The 15,244-nt window shown below is 41.4% G+C and overlaps 1 protein-coding gene across 3 annotated transcripts in view; it reads right to left on the bottom strand.

Annotated features, from left to right (window-relative positions):
• UTP20 (UTP20 small subunit processome component) overlaps positions 1 to 15,244 on the bottom strand; it is an 83,317-nt gene that overhangs the window by 47,142 nt on the left and 20,931 nt on the right. For all 3 annotated transcript variants that reach the window (XR_004646158.1, XM_034773784.1, XM_034773794.1), the window contains 12 exons: positions 14,028 to 14,178; positions 13,606 to 13,668; positions 13,116 to 13,274; positions 11,261 to 11,337; positions 10,743 to 10,822; positions 9,589 to 9,832; positions 8,389 to 8,592; positions 6,498 to 6,588; positions 4,210 to 4,295; positions 3,359 to 3,484; positions 2,555 to 2,721; positions 1,514 to 1,722 (listed from right to left, as the gene is read on the bottom strand). Coding sequence is in view for 2 of the 3 variants with exons in the window: in XM_034773784.1 (XP_034629675.1) it covers positions 1,514 to 1,722; positions 2,555 to 2,721; positions 3,359 to 3,484; positions 4,210 to 4,295; positions 6,498 to 6,588; positions 8,389 to 8,592; positions 9,589 to 9,832; positions 10,743 to 10,822; positions 11,261 to 11,337; positions 13,116 to 13,274; positions 13,606 to 13,668; positions 14,028 to 14,178 (1,657 nt within the window). In the remaining variant the exon portion in view is untranslated. The remainder of the gene's footprint in view (positions 1 to 1,513; positions 1,723 to 2,554; positions 2,722 to 3,358; positions 3,485 to 4,209; positions 4,296 to 6,497; positions 6,589 to 8,388; positions 8,593 to 9,588; positions 9,833 to 10,742; positions 10,823 to 11,260; positions 11,338 to 13,115; positions 13,275 to 13,605; positions 13,669 to 14,027; positions 14,179 to 15,244) is intronic.

Genomic DNA, 15,244 nt, shown 5'->3' with positions numbered 1-15,244 from the left:
CAGATGTGGGTGGTTTACAAGCTCAGCATACAGGTCATCTATGGCACTGTCTTTGGCCTTCTTCACTGCCTACTTAGCAGCATACTTTGCTTCTTTGTATTTGCTTTCATTCACACTCGATGGGCTTGTGTCTTTTTCTTTATGCACCATTTTCTTATTTCAGATCGCTACCTTCACTTCGTCAGTCCACCACAACTCCTCTCTTTCCCTAGATTTCCCACAGCTGTACTGTCCATACACCTCTTTTGATGCTGCAATCTTCACTCTTTTGATGTGGTTCCACTCTTCCCCAGCCGATACCAAACCTGTTTCCAGGCACTTACTCACTGCTTGTACAAACTTCTCTGCTGTCCCTCCCCTTAAGGGCCTGTGCTTTAATCTTGTTTCTTTTGAGCTTAGTTCCCTCCTTGTCCCAATGTTCAACCGCAATCTTTATCACAAGAGACATGATTTTTGCTACTAAAAATCAGAATGACAGATGATAATTTTTACACCAAATAAACTGAATCAGATTCCCCATCTACTCAAGCGAGAGGAAGGAGATACATAGGCCTCTTCTCAAGGGGCATGCTTTATGGACATGGACAGATTCCATATTGAAAGTGAACAGTAGGAAACAGTAAAACTGTAACTGAGCTCAGAACTACAAAAGTAGATATTTAACTCTTTGGGCAATATCATCTTGCAATAAATGACTCTCAAACCCACAGGAATTTCTTGTAATAATTATCCAAGATAAACAGATTTCTCATATCCTTCTCTGAACTCTCAACACCTCACTAGCTAATGAAGTGTTAAATTAAGTTTAACAAGTGACAGCATGGCACCACAAATACCTCTCCAAGAGTTACTCAGTCACAACTGATGGTGAGAGAGGGCATTACTTGAATAACTTTGCAGTACAAAAGTGATTACTCTAGAGACAAATAAAATTACTTTTGCACTACTATAAACTGGATTATGGACTGTAACCATCCTAAAATTACCCTTCCCTTGTTGCTAGCCACTGCTACAGCACTTAGAGGAGCACAAGGGAAACCATGATATTAAAACCAAAAAAAAGAAAGACAGAATTTTTCTTTCCCTGTTTGAATTCAAGTCCAGAAAGGACTCTAGTTGCCCCAAACTTCTAGTTAGTGTGTGCACTTTGGCTTAATGAAATGCAGTGTTTTTAAAAAAATGTATTTGACATTCAAATTCTTGTTTGTATGAATTGTTACACACAATGTTTTAAAATGCATATTTTATTAAATAAATTCAACACTGTGACTGACTGAAATGCCAACAATTTAACAGCATTTTAAACAACTATTTAACAGCAATATATTCATTCTATATAAACACTAGGGCATTTTAAGACCAATGTTGCTGGCCTATACTTTTAGCCATCTTTCTATTATTCACTGGTTTCTAAAGCTTTACTCCTTATTGGCACTAGGCGTAATTTGAACCAATAGAGTTGAAACACACACACACACACACACACACACACACACAGTACCATGTTCCTTACCTTCTCTCTTTGTTGAAGGATGTGGGATACTGTTGCTGTCATACAAAGTAAAATCTGTAAAATCTCAGGTAAGTACTGAGTGATCAGATGGCCCATGTTTTTCAGTACAACCTCAAGGCTGTTGAACAGACTGTGCTGGCGGCCTAGAGGCAGGACTTTAGATAAATCCAGTTCTGATATTGTTTGGAGTACTGCAACCTGGCAAGGTCCTACAGAAGGAAGGAGGACAGTGAAAATATATCAGTTCATCTTTACCTTGGTAAGTAAGGACCCGATTTCAATAGGCCAAATGTCAAGGTCTGAGGTTCCTCTCAATGTGAGAAAGGGTGGCAAATCTGGCCCTAAATTATAAGCCCTTTAAATGCTCCTAATTCAGCTTCTTACGTAAAATTAACGAACAGCTCCAGCTGTCTATCATGGTTTTTATATGGCCCTCATTGCTGTAGTGTCGGAGTGCCTCACAATCAACTTATCCTCATAATGCCCATGTGGCACTGTGCTCACCAGCCCTTCAGAAAGGAAGGACAACACAGTAGTTAGGATTAGGCTGACCAGATGTCCTGATTTTATAGGTATAGTCCTGATTTTTGGGTCCTTTTCTTATATAGGCTCCTATTACTCCCCACCCACTGTCCTGATTTTTCACACTTGCTGTCTGGTCACCCTAGTTAGGATGCCAACCTGGGACTCTGGCGTTCTGAGTATGATTCCCTGCTCTGCCACAGACTTCCTGTGACCCTGGGTAAGTCACTCAGTGTCTCTGTGCCTCGGTTCTGTAATAACGGTACAGGAATAGTAGTACATTGTACAGCACAGAAGGGAAACTGTGGCCAAGGGCTCAGGCGAAACCTTGACTCTTATTTAAAAACAAAAAAAACCCCCCAAAACCAGTGCCATGGGTGCTTTAATTTACACAGGGTACTTATATGGCCCCCATTTCCATAATATCTAAGCCCCTCACAGTCCTCAAAATATTTATCCTCCCCACATCCATGAGTAGGGAAGAACTATTATCCCCAGTTTCTAATGGCAGAAGCATACCAACACTGAAGTGCTTCACAGGTTCAAAGAGCAGGTCCAGGAACATTCTAATCTCTTCAGGCAGCGAGCCAGCAAGGAATCTCAGAACAATTGACATACGAGTGCCCGCAGCAGATTTGCCCTGAGTTCTGCTTCCAGTTTTGTTTCTCATCCGCCCATAGAGAATTCTTCAAAAGCCAAAAAGAAATAGTATTCGTGAGTTCTCCACTAGCTGCCTTTTCTGAAGCATTGCAGGAGCAGTTTGGCTGGTTCACAATCTTTGTTCAGAAAGTTTAATCTGAACTACATAGCTTAACTAATACTCCCTGTGATTACCTCTATTGCTGCTTGACACCCAGTAACACTACCAGAAAGGGTGTGCTCTTGCTCCCAACAAGGTCACTGGAAATTTTGCTAGTGATCTGAATGGGAGCACAGCTTAAGTATGAATTAGCAAAGCATCATGCTAGTATGAAGACAGAGTTATAGCTGAGGAAGCACTTTCACTGTAAAATGCTATTTCCATGTATTTATCAAATAAATGTAATACCCTGAGGGTGAAAATCTCTCAGATTTCTTCTTGAGCATAATGTTTGGAAAATATGAGCTTAACTAATGGATTCAACAATACTACACACACACACACACACACAAAAAGGTATTAAGGAGAATACCATGTACAGTAATGAACGAGGAGGCCTTAGTTGCTGTGAGAGCCATACGTTTGTATCGTCTCTTTAAAATATCAGAGGCTGCATTATGTTTCTTCTATAGCCATCGTTTTATTTTAATATGCAGAGTTTATGCAGTGTTTCACCCACACACCTCATAAGAACAGGAACAAGATCTGGTCGGTGTTGCATTTTAACTATAGTGTTCTCCTCGGATATGCTGAAATGAACTATTTCTTCTTTAAAGCTCTTATCTTCCAGTAACCTTTGCAAGTTCTCCCTGCAAATATTAAACACAGTTATGTAAAAAAAAAAAAAAAAAAAAAAAAGCTCTGTGTAATTTATTAAAGGATCACATCCTTACCCTTTTAACAAAAGGGTAAGTAAATCAACTAGCTCGACTTCATTACATAGACTGCTACTTTTCATACAGGGTTCTGTAAAGGCTATCCAAGTGGGTGCATAATGGTTATAAAGAACTACAAAAATCCTTTACTGAAAAGAACGCAATTGGCCACTACATACCATGGTGGGTCTGGACGAGGGAAAAGGTTTGTTTTGTTTTGAGAAAGAGTTCAAATCTGATAGATAAAAGATTTCAGTTTTTCCATTTCTGAATGAACATGACCCTGCTGCACTCCTCTGCCTTCTCTAAAACAAAAACAGCAATTCCTCTTCTCAGATATCTGCTTTTCAAGACTAGTCTAGGTTACCTTCTGTGACTGTAGCTAGATCTCAGGCACAATGACATGTAGGTGACAACCTCTTTTCTTCTTTATCGTCTACAAAAGCTTTTTCCATTTTAATTTAAATATAAATAAGAGAAGCTTTTTTTTAATTCTGTTCATTTCCAAATTCAAATTTGGAATAGGAATATTAATTTTTCTTGGGTTCAGAAAGTTGTGGATATTTCTCTTAGAAGCAGATGATGCCAAATATCATAAATACATGTTTGATGTGCTACCTAATGATTTATCTGTGTTGGAAGAATTTTAAAGCTCTTACTTGTATGGCAGTAGGTGCGGATGCTTGTAAGTCATGATGCAGTCAAGGGCTACTTTTTGCACATTCTGGTCTTGATGGGACAACAGCTGAAGGTAACATTTTACAAGAAATGAAAATTAGGAGAAAGCCCAAATAATATATACACTTCTCCTTATACCACTAGATCAAGATGATTTACTCAAGAGAAAATTCAGCCCTTAAATGGGGGGCAGGGGAAAGAGAGAGTAATTATCTAACCTAAAGGGATCCACAATAAAGGGAATTTCATTTTAGAACAGTCATTTAAAAGACACCAAGCAGCAAATATTTCCTACCACTATACATCTAAGAGAGATAGTTACAGAACACATTAGTTACTTGTTTCTAAAAAGAAAAAACAAAAACAAAAATCCAGGACATCATTACTGGTATTTGATGGCATAGCTGCTGGAACTAGAGGTGCGGGGTGCTGCCACACCCCCGGGCTTGAAGTGGTTTCCATCATATCCAGGGTTTACAGTTTGGTTCAATGGCTCTCAGCACCCCCACTACACAAATTGTTCCAAAGCCCGTTTGATGGGTACAGCAATTAAACAACGCAATCATCAACTTGTGTTTTAACAAGTTATTTTTATAGAGTGTCTTTTGCAAGATCACTTTCGGGCCAGCATTGTATTTGTGTCACACTGGGTAAAATAATGGATCAGCCAAACCATTCCAAAATGTTTGCGCCACATACATCTAAGTTACGAAAACGCACATAGAACATTAGACTTGTTAAAAAGACAAATACAAGGGGAATAATCAAAAACCCATCAACAATAGCATTAAGGGGTGAATCCTGCCAATGGCCAGGCTAAGAGGAATACGGAACATTACCAAAAACCTCACCTTTCCCCCACCTAGTTCTTCAGTTCCATGGTAAACAGCACATAGCAAAATCCCCATTTTTGATGTGATCTGTTTTAACCCACCCAGCATTCGGAAGGCATGGTATCAATCCAGCAGTTGTGCTACAGCACGGAGCTAACAAATAGCACATCAGTTTTGCCATATTTGGTTGTTCTGCACTCTTTAAAAATGTTAGTTAAATAAAATGTTTTTAAAATTTACAAGTCTGGTCAATATTTCCCTAAAAAACACAGACAAGCAATTGAACCCACAGAGAGCAGCTCTTTCCTAAGCAAAGTTCAGAGGTTTACAGGACTACAATGAATGCTGAAGCATTCCATTAGAGCAGAAGCTGGTGATCTGAGACGGACTGAACACTGGGGAATTAAAGCAGTAACACAGAATGAATGGTTAGCTGGTATATGCCAAAGGATGTATGAATGTATGTCTTGAATGATCAAAGTTAAGTTCATGTCTCATGGATGATCATTCAACACGTGTTGTTAAAGAAGACAAGATTTTGGCAATTCCTTTTGGCACAACACTTTTACAGGGACTTATTTCCAAAAAATTCAAGTTGATAAACTCAGTCCGGTTTCCTGAGGGAGCACCCTTTAAATAGCATATCTTGGATTTATAATTTCCCTTAAAAATTACTTTTTCCCCTTCTCCCCATTTATGTTTAGACGGGGACTTTTAGGCAGAGACAAGCCACACCTCTGGCTACCGCTTGCTGCCTGTTACTGGTAAAACCCCTATGCAGAGCCTGGGGAAGGATGGACACTATCAAAGAACAAAAGGGAAGAAACAGAAAAATAAAGAGAAAGGCATTTTTCTCTCCAATCTCTCTCAGCTATCTGGCATGGTTTCTCAGGGCACGTGTACGCTACAGGCACTACAGAAGCACAGCTATGCCACTGTAGCGCCCATTGACGCTTCCCAACACTGAGGGAAGAGATTTTCCTGTCAATGCAGGTAATCCACTTCTCCAAGAGGCAGTGAGGCTGGCTTAACTACAGCACTCGAAGAGTGTGAATTTCTCACACCCCTGAGCGACATACTAGGTCAATCTGAATTTTAGGTGTAGACCAGGGCTTCGACTGATGGTCATGACCAAGTTTTCTTTCTCCATGGCTAGATGGAAAGGGGATCCTGAAACTTTCCTTTGTACCATGGGGCTACAATACAGAAAAGGTCAAGAACTGCTGAGCTATGGTAATGTTAGGAGTCACTTTTAACAGAGTGCAAAATTTTCAGATAGTGATATTCAAGTTGACTGTGTCCCTTTAAGACATAACTGCTGTACACTGCAACAGTCAGTCATTCTCTTTACAAAGAAGGACCCTTTGGCTTGGTGTTCAGATAAGACAGGAATATATTTGTTTATTAAGCAATACAAAAATGTTAAGTATTATTACCTGATTGTACAACTCATTTAACTTTGATTCCAGATACAGCGCACGTGGATTCAAAAACTTGGAGAAAACTTGCAAATGGGCTATTAGCTGCCTGAAACAAAAACAAAACACGCTTTTAACAATGAAACAGATACACACCCTGTGTTATTGCCAACGGGCAGGAGAATGGCACCAAGATTCTAAGTTTCTGAACGTCGGTATGTAGGGCTACACTTACCAACAGGCTCAAATGGCAGTGGAAGGATTTGCTGTATACCAGTGCAAAAGAGTGGTAGGGATAAACTGGACCTGGGGACAGGACTGCACCACCCAAGAACAGCCACATCTCCACTTGCTGGGGAAAGGGAGAAGTGGGGGGAAGGGGAGGAGAAGGGAAATCAACCGTGCCAAAAATGATCAGGACTGGTCAAAAAGGTACACGTGCAGAACAGCACGAGTCTACACTGATTCAGCAGCTACCTGCAGAGGTCCACACCAAAAAATTTCTACTGAATCTGCCACGTGATTTGAATTTCCTCCACCCTGTCTAACCCCAGCAAAGGGAGGTGCTGTAACCATTACCTACTGTAATATGGTCTCCGCTGAATGAGGACTCATGATGGAGTTGTGCACAATACGTGTTACCAGGCACACACTAGTCTCTCAGATCACGCCTAGCTCTTTTTTTCCATCGTTTTCAAGGAGGAGTTTGTAATATACATTTTGTAAGAGCCTAAACTACAGTGGTGCAAATCTGACAGTATAATGAGTCGTTCAGGGTCAAGAGGAAAAGTGTTCACTAAAGAATTCATTAACAACTACCCAGTAAACCTTTTGCACCTTAGTTATTGCTACCAGCATTTTAAAAGTTTCCATTTAGGAACAAGAACATTCTGAAGCAGAAGTTCAAATCTGGTGACAATCTGATTTTTGTAATTATTACTAATTCACAGATCTGAACCACTCAGCTCAGGGAACAGAACAAAATAATAGAACTGATAAAACACCTACAACTAAGCCAGAATATAGACTAGAATTTATTGCATCTTAATGTGCAAGATGACATTTTTAAAGTTCTTTGTTGCTACAAATGTCATTCTCAAACAGGCAAAAATAGTTCATTTGAATCACCTAAAATGTGTATTTGACAGATATCAGCAGGGTAAAAAGGCCATAATCAAGAAGTTTCAAAACTGTGTTTTAAGACACAAGCCATAGACAATTTACTCACAAAATAACTTGATATTGTTGAACAATGATGTCACAATAGCATATATTTATAGCAAGAAATACCAGAAAACCTGTCCAGAACAAGGACATCAGGGCCAAGATTTTCAAAAATGGGTGTCTAAAGCTAGACTCTGAAATCTGTAATTGGGTGCCTACAATGATTTTCAAAAGGCCTGCATGCCCATCAGCTCCCACTGACTTTAAAAGAAAAGCAGACACACACAGAGGCAACGGTTATTTCCCCCCCCAAACAGTAACTTTGGAATCCTGCTAGGGCTGCCAACCCCCACAGGACTGTCCTGAGTCTCCAGGAATTAAAGGTTAGTGATGAAACCTCCAGGAATACATCCAACCAAAATTGGGATCCCTAGACCCCGCACTATTTTTGCTTCAAATTATGCAAAGCTATGGCCTAATACCCATCTTACGGTTGTGCCCAGAGGCTCCGGTCAGGGTCCCCCACTAGTGCTAGGTGTCGCATGGGGCCAGGACCCCCCGTCTTCCCCCCCCAAAGAGCTCACAAAAGACTGGAACAGACGAAGGAAGGGGAAAGGGATGCACATAAGCCCAGTGATCATAACCAAGTGAGTCACCCCATTCCTACGAAGCCTTTTAAAACACCAAACGGTTAATGTTTGCATTTCACTTGCTCCCTGCCCAATCAAACAAAAGCAAAACTCACTTTGCTGCAGCTCTTCTCGTTTTCTTTTTTTGCAACCCTTCAACCACTGGTTCTACCATTCCCTCCACCTCCTCTTTCTCCACCTCCTGGGTAGCTTGGTGCATCTCTTCAGTGGGTTTTTCTTCCTCTTCTACTGCACCTCTGTTTTTCTTTCTAAGATCCTGGATTGGAGCCACCAGAGAATCTGCTGGGTAATACTCATTGCTATATTAAAAATAAATCAAATCAAATCAATAGAACAGTATCTGCTGGCGTGAGGTTTGTTTGAAGCTGTTCACAATTGGAAGTTCCAATTATCCACAGAGTTGTACCTGGTGACACTGTACAGTTGAAGATCCCCAAAAGCGGTTCATTTCAGCATGCAGATGGGCATTTCTTCTATTGGGAATGGCGGAGATATTAAAGGAAGTGAGCAAATGTAAAGGCAAAAGACAATGAAAGGGAAAAAAAATTAAAGGACTAAGATCAGAAAAATGTGGTAAGGAAAAAGAAGAGAAAGTGAATCTAAGTAGAATGGGAGAATTTTTTTAAAAAGTTGGCAGGGATGTGTGAAAATGTAAGTTAGGAAGTATAGGAATCGATGATGTATTACATAGTAGAAGCCCTCTTACTTGAAAACAGTTAAAAGCAAACTAGACAAAGCACTGTAGGAAATACACTGTAAAGAAGAGTCAAGGGCTGGCAGGGGAAATAGAGTGAGGGCCTAATTCACAGCCTGCTGGAGTGAATAGAAAGACTCCCACTGATTTTAGTGGGCACCGAACCAGGCCCTAGATACACTAAAAGGTATTTTCCTATTTCTGGCTGAATAAAAATACATGCTTTCATTTTACAACAGGGGAGACAAGGAGGAGCCTCATCGTCAAGTCTATTTCCAAGACACTTTACTTCCTTTGAAACTACACCCTCCGTAGCAGTAGCGAGGCTGTCTCACCAGAACTCATTAGTAAACTGGGGCTCAACACAGCAGCCAATTGACAGCTTACATTTCAGGTTGCTTTATTTTTTCCACTCTCTCTAGCATGAGCTATGTTTAACCGAAAGGAAGGACCAACTTCAATATAAAATTTAGGTCTCAAGAAATAACATCCATTAAAAAAAACAAACCACCCATCAGTTGTCTTATAGGGACCCTAGTAACTCTGCCTTCATTTATGACATTTCCAAGCAACATGTCTCATCGCCGAACATGTCACTTACCTAATGAATCTCAAGAGAAGTGGGGAAAGCTCCCTTGACCTGGGCTCCACTCTGTCTGGAAACTTGGCCAACGCCTTCCAAAGCAGAAACCGGAAGTTTGCGTAATCTATCCGCTCACTGCAATCCGTTCTAAACCTCAGCTGCTCGAGATACAGGCTTCCCACATTTCCTTCTTGGATCTTCTCACTCTCAGCATCTGTAGTGCCTGCCTGCTCTTCACTAAGCTCATCTTGCAGCTCCCTCTCTATATAGGAAACAAACCATGGTCCTCATTACTTCAAGAAAACTTCAAAGAGCTTATTCAGTAATTACTGGTGGTGGGGTCAGTGCCCTGGGATAAATAACAGCAACCGTTTATATTAATGTTTGCCATCTATCTAGCAAATTCTGCTTAATATTGATCTGACTGCAATACAGGTTAGAAGGTACCTGGGATGTCAGAACTTCAGCAAGGGGCCTAACTTTAAGCACAAGTAGCCCCAATAAATGGCTGTCCTTGTGCCATACAGTGAACCCAGTATTCACATTCAAGAGCAGGGTCAAGGAAAACAGATACATTTGGCAGAAATTCTACTGATTCCATGTTGAACAGGGTGACGAAGAAAGATTCTCTAGAGACTAGACATTACTGAAAATCCTCACAGACTCCTACAGTCCCTCATCATCATCATGGGAAGAACCAGTTTCGGCACAAAGCAAGCACTGCCTGGTGCCCCATATGCTAGGATGACTCTGCAACCCATGGATTGCCCCTATTTACCTCATGGGAAGTAGAAATAATAATAATATATGGAGATATACCTATCTCATAGAAATGGAAGGAACCCTGAAAGGTCATCGAGTCCAGCCCCCTGCCTTCACTAGCAGGACCAAGTACTGATTTTGCCCCAGAACCCTAAGTGGTCCCCTCAAGGATTGAGCTCACAACCCTGGGTTTAGCAGGCCAATGCTCAAACCATGGGAAGGCAACAATTCTGACAGATCTCCGCTCTCTCCCTCGAGAAATGAGGCCAGAAGGGGAGGGGAAAAACTTATGTCCTGATTTTTCCCCTTTTGCCAGTTTGGAGCACACCAGAGCATAAAACCAGCCCTGTTCATGAACCACCTGGACCATAGCTAAGTTAGTGTCTAAACATCTACAAAACATGAATTACCAGCATAGACAGCCGCTTTCTCCAAGTGCTCATAATAGACTTTCCAAAACTGTTTATTCTCCATTTCATTTGCATGAGACCTAACAATAAACAAGACAGTAATTAAGTAGGTTTTGCACCAGACCCTTAGTGAGGGGAGGAAGGAGAGATGGACTGATTTGTTATTTCTATAACACCTATCATATGATGGTCATAATAGTGTGAGATCAGGAGTTGGCTATCTTGGATTCGAGCCTGTTACCTTTATGTCCCAACCCCAGATGTAATTTAACAATACTTTTGCCTATGAGTCGTCTTTAATATTTGTACACCACAAAAACCAGTTAAAAAGTAGCAGTCTATAAAGAGCAAGATTTACTTGACAGATCAGAGGCATTTCTATGGTACCTCATGTAAACATACGCCTTGCTTACATTTATTTTTAGGGATGCGACACATTTTTATTTTGTTTTTTAAAGGCCTGGGGGCAGCTGCAACAATACAACTGAGGCTCCCACCATCCACTAGCACATACTTACGTTATGAGCTCAACAACAGGATCCCAGAGAGGGCTGAAGTTAATATAGAGCATTCCCAGTAAATACTGAAGAGGCACCTACAGCGACACACAAGAAAACTTTTGTTTTAAAAAGCTAACAATGATATTTAAAGTAAGTATAAAAACAGCTTCACTGATCGATGAACTGCAAGAAAAAGCAATAAAGTCAAGTTAAAATCTCTCAGAATCAACACCCATAATTAAGACAGTTAGATTATTATTTGTACTCTGGTAGTGCCAAGGCCACATTGTGCTAGGCACTACTCAAACATATAAACAAGAGTATTCCCTGCCCTGAAGTGCTTACATTGCATTAGACCCAGGGCCCATCTGGATTCGGCTCCTCATTGAGCTAAGTGACATAGACACACACACAATCCCTGCCCCAAGGAGTTTACAACTCAAGAAGGAACGTTATAAAAGCACTTAAGTATCAGTAGTAATAAGTTAATATTTAGCTAGTACATGAAAAATCCGGATCGTAGCAGCCTTGACAGCCCACAGCAGCATGGTCAGATTCAGCAACCATAGAGAGATGTCCCTGCAATCTATAAGGCCTCAATCCTGCAATGAGCTCCAAGTAGGCAGACCCCTGAGCCCATGCAGAGCTCCACTGAGGTCCAATGACACAGAATTTGTTGCCAGGTCAGGGGATAAATTGCTAACAGCTCACCCCAGCCCTTCGCATCACCTCCACCTGCTTTCCTCTCATTACTCTTTACAGACGTGTTTAGAACGTTTATCGAAATACCATCACTTTTTTTCGGTTTTTGCCCCTGCTAGATATTGAGGCAAATATAGTTTAGTCAGTTCAGGATAAAAACACCCAACAACAAGACATGCTGATCACCAAATGGAATCAAAGATATTTCCCAACTTAGTGCAATACTGCACATTTAAATGCATTATGGCACCTTATCCTTTCCTCTGAAGCATCGAGCACTGGCCATTGGAGAAAGGCTAGAGAGACGATTGCTCAGGTGGGACTTTCAAAAGCACTCAAGCCATTGTCTTCTTTTGGCTTAAAAACAGCAATGTCAGATGTCCAAGCCTAGGCTGGCAATCCAATTGATTGCTTCCAGTGATGTGGAGTGGATAGCAGAGATACCACTGGAATACGGTGGTTTTGGGCACTGTTCTAGAGTTTGACTTCTGTTTTTGGCAGTCACAAATAGGACTGTGCCTGAGGGCTTGTTTACACTTACAGCGCTGCAGATCTTAATGAAGATGCTACCTACGCTAAAGGGAGAGCTTCTCCAACTCCCTTGGTATTGGTGGTAGCTATGGCAACGGGAGAAGCCCTCCTGTCAACACAGCACAGTCTACACTGGAAGTCACATCAATATAACTATGTCACTCAGGGGTGTGGATTTTCCACACCGGAGTGATGTAGTTATACCGACATACATTTGTATGCCTCCACCTCTGGAGAAGTCAGGCACGTAATACCATGCAATGTGTGGATGTGATTTAAAGTGAACCATATTTTCCATGGGAGCGAAAACCCGCATGGGTCTTTGGTTGGGTGCTTGATGAGGTGTTTGTTCGGGATGCTGATGTCTTTCCACCTTACTCACTATTAATCTTCAGGGGAAAGCCCCACGTCTTTGAGCTCTGGTGCTGCAAACTAAAGGGAGTCGGGAGCAGCAAAGTCCCAGTGACTAGTAATGAAAGTTGAGCTCCTAACTCACTCAAGATGATTAGTTTCTTTCCAGCCTGCATTTACTGAAGCCTTCACAAGTCACTGAAAAAACGCATGATGAAGTAAAATGCAAAATTTTCTTGCCTTATAAAAAGGAAACAATCCATTGTACCTTTCGGCAGTAACTTCTCACCTCATGTAAAGGTCCATCTGGTATTGTAGACTGCACCACATCATGCCTCAGTTTCCTTAAATGAAGAAGTTTTTCTCTATAATCATTCACACTGGCTGGCACGAGTTCAGCTTGAAGTAATATGGCAAACACGGACTGAAGCTCTCCTGTTCCATCATCCTGAACAAACCAGTGAAATGCCTTTTGTTAGAGGATTCCTCTAGACAATTGTTTTGTCATAATTCACTATTTAAAGGCACAGGCTCAGCTGCTGTAAACTGGCATAGCTCCACTGAATTTGATGGAGCTACAGAGATTTCCACCGGCTGAGGATCGGGCCCATAAAATTACAGTCTGAAAAAACAAATAAGTATAAAGGGAGCCCACTTTAGCTAAAGAACAGAGACTAGCATGTGTAACTGGCAAATAAAGTCAGTGTCAAGAAAACCGCTTATATTAAAAACAACACCCCCGTGGTTTTGAAATGTTAAAGCAGAAATTGTAAAACTACCTTGGTTGATGTAGGAAGCTGAGCCTCAAAATGATTTAAAATCCTTATTGTCAAGAGTCGGACCTATTAAAAGTGAAAGCATGTTTTAGAGGCGTACTGCAAATGGTGAAAGGCCATTGAAAATGGCACAATTTTAAAGAGATGAAGGGCATTCACTCTTGCACATAATTGCACATTTCACCTTTAGGTCTTTTTTATTTAGCTTATTTCCAATACCGCTAGTTAAGAATTCATTTTTCCATTAAAAAGAACAGGAGTACTTGTGGCACCTTAGAGACAAACATTTGTTAGTCTCTAAGGTGCCACAAGTACTCCTGTTCTTTTTGCGGATACAGACTAACACGGCTGCTACTCTAAAAACTTTTTCCATTAACACACAAATCATCTTGCACATACTGGAAACGGTTAGAAAAGAAGATTACCTTGGAGGTGCTGGAGGAAATATTTGTTTTCAGTTTATCAAACAAATCCATTAAGTTCTCATGGGAAAGAGGATCCTGGCAACCACACAAAGCCAACCTCGTATAATAGAGATCAGCCAGTAGCAAGACCGATGGGTCTGAAGGAAAGGTGCTGAAACAAAATATTTGTTTATTATTGTACAAGGTGAACCACGATTAAAAAAAAAAAAAAAAAAAAAAACCTCATATGGGGGAACCCTCTTCCCCCAAATCAGGATTCTGCTAGCACATTACACACCAGTAAGGTCTAAATTACGCAGGGCAAATGAGACATGTGAGGGTCTTTCATTTCCCTCTCTGCCTGTAACTGGACCTGCAGCTCTGTGGCTGGAAGGTTAAGCGTGTGCATGCAGAGATCCTGAATGAGCAGGGACCTGCACAGGGGTGCTATGAGGATAAAATCCATTAATGATTGTCAAGCACTCAAATACAGTGGTGATGGAGGCCCATATAAGTAGTAATGCTGCAAGTCCCAATTTGTTTTCTCTGGCTGGATTGGGAGAACTATATTGGGAGATCATACAGATCTTAAACACTTTCTGTAATTGCTCAGTTATTATTAGGGCCCTACCAAATTCATGGCCATGAAAAACACATCACGGACCGTGAAATCTGATCTTGTGCGTGCTTTTACCCTATACTATACAAATTTCATGGGGGAGACCAGCATTTCTCAAATTGGGAGTCCTGACCCAAAAGGGAGTTGCAGGAGGGTCACAAGTTATTTTAGGAGGATCACGGTATTGTTACCCTTACTTCTCCACTGCCTTCCAGAGCTGGGCGGCCGGAGAGTGGCGGCTGCTGGCCAGGCGCCCAGCTCTGAAGGCAGCGCCCCGCCAGCAGCAGTGCAGAAATAAGGGTGGCAATACCATACCATGCCACCCTTACTTCTGCGCTGCTGCTGGCGACGGCTCTGCCTTCGGAGTTGGGCTCCTGGCCAACAGCAGCTGCTCTGCAGCTGCCCAGCTCTGAAGGCAGCGCCAGCGCCGCCGCCAGCAGCAGCAGAGAAGTAAGGGTAGCAGTACTGCAACAACTTTGGGCACCTCCCCCCATCAACTCCTTTTTGGGTCAGGACCCCTACAATTACAACACTGTGAAATTTCAGATTTAAATAGCTGAAATCATGAAAATTACTATTTTTAAAATCCTATGACCATAAAATTGACCAAAATGGACTG

The sequence above is a fragment of the Trachemys scripta genome, chromosome 1 (assembly GCF_013100865.1).
Source record: "Trachemys scripta elegans isolate TJP31775 chromosome 1, CAS_Tse_1.0, whole genome shotgun sequence".
NCBI lineage: Eukaryota > Metazoa > Chordata > Testudines > Emydidae > Trachemys > Trachemys scripta.
Note: the sequence above shows the minus strand (reverse complement) of the source record. Positions and strands in the feature narration are given on the sequence as shown.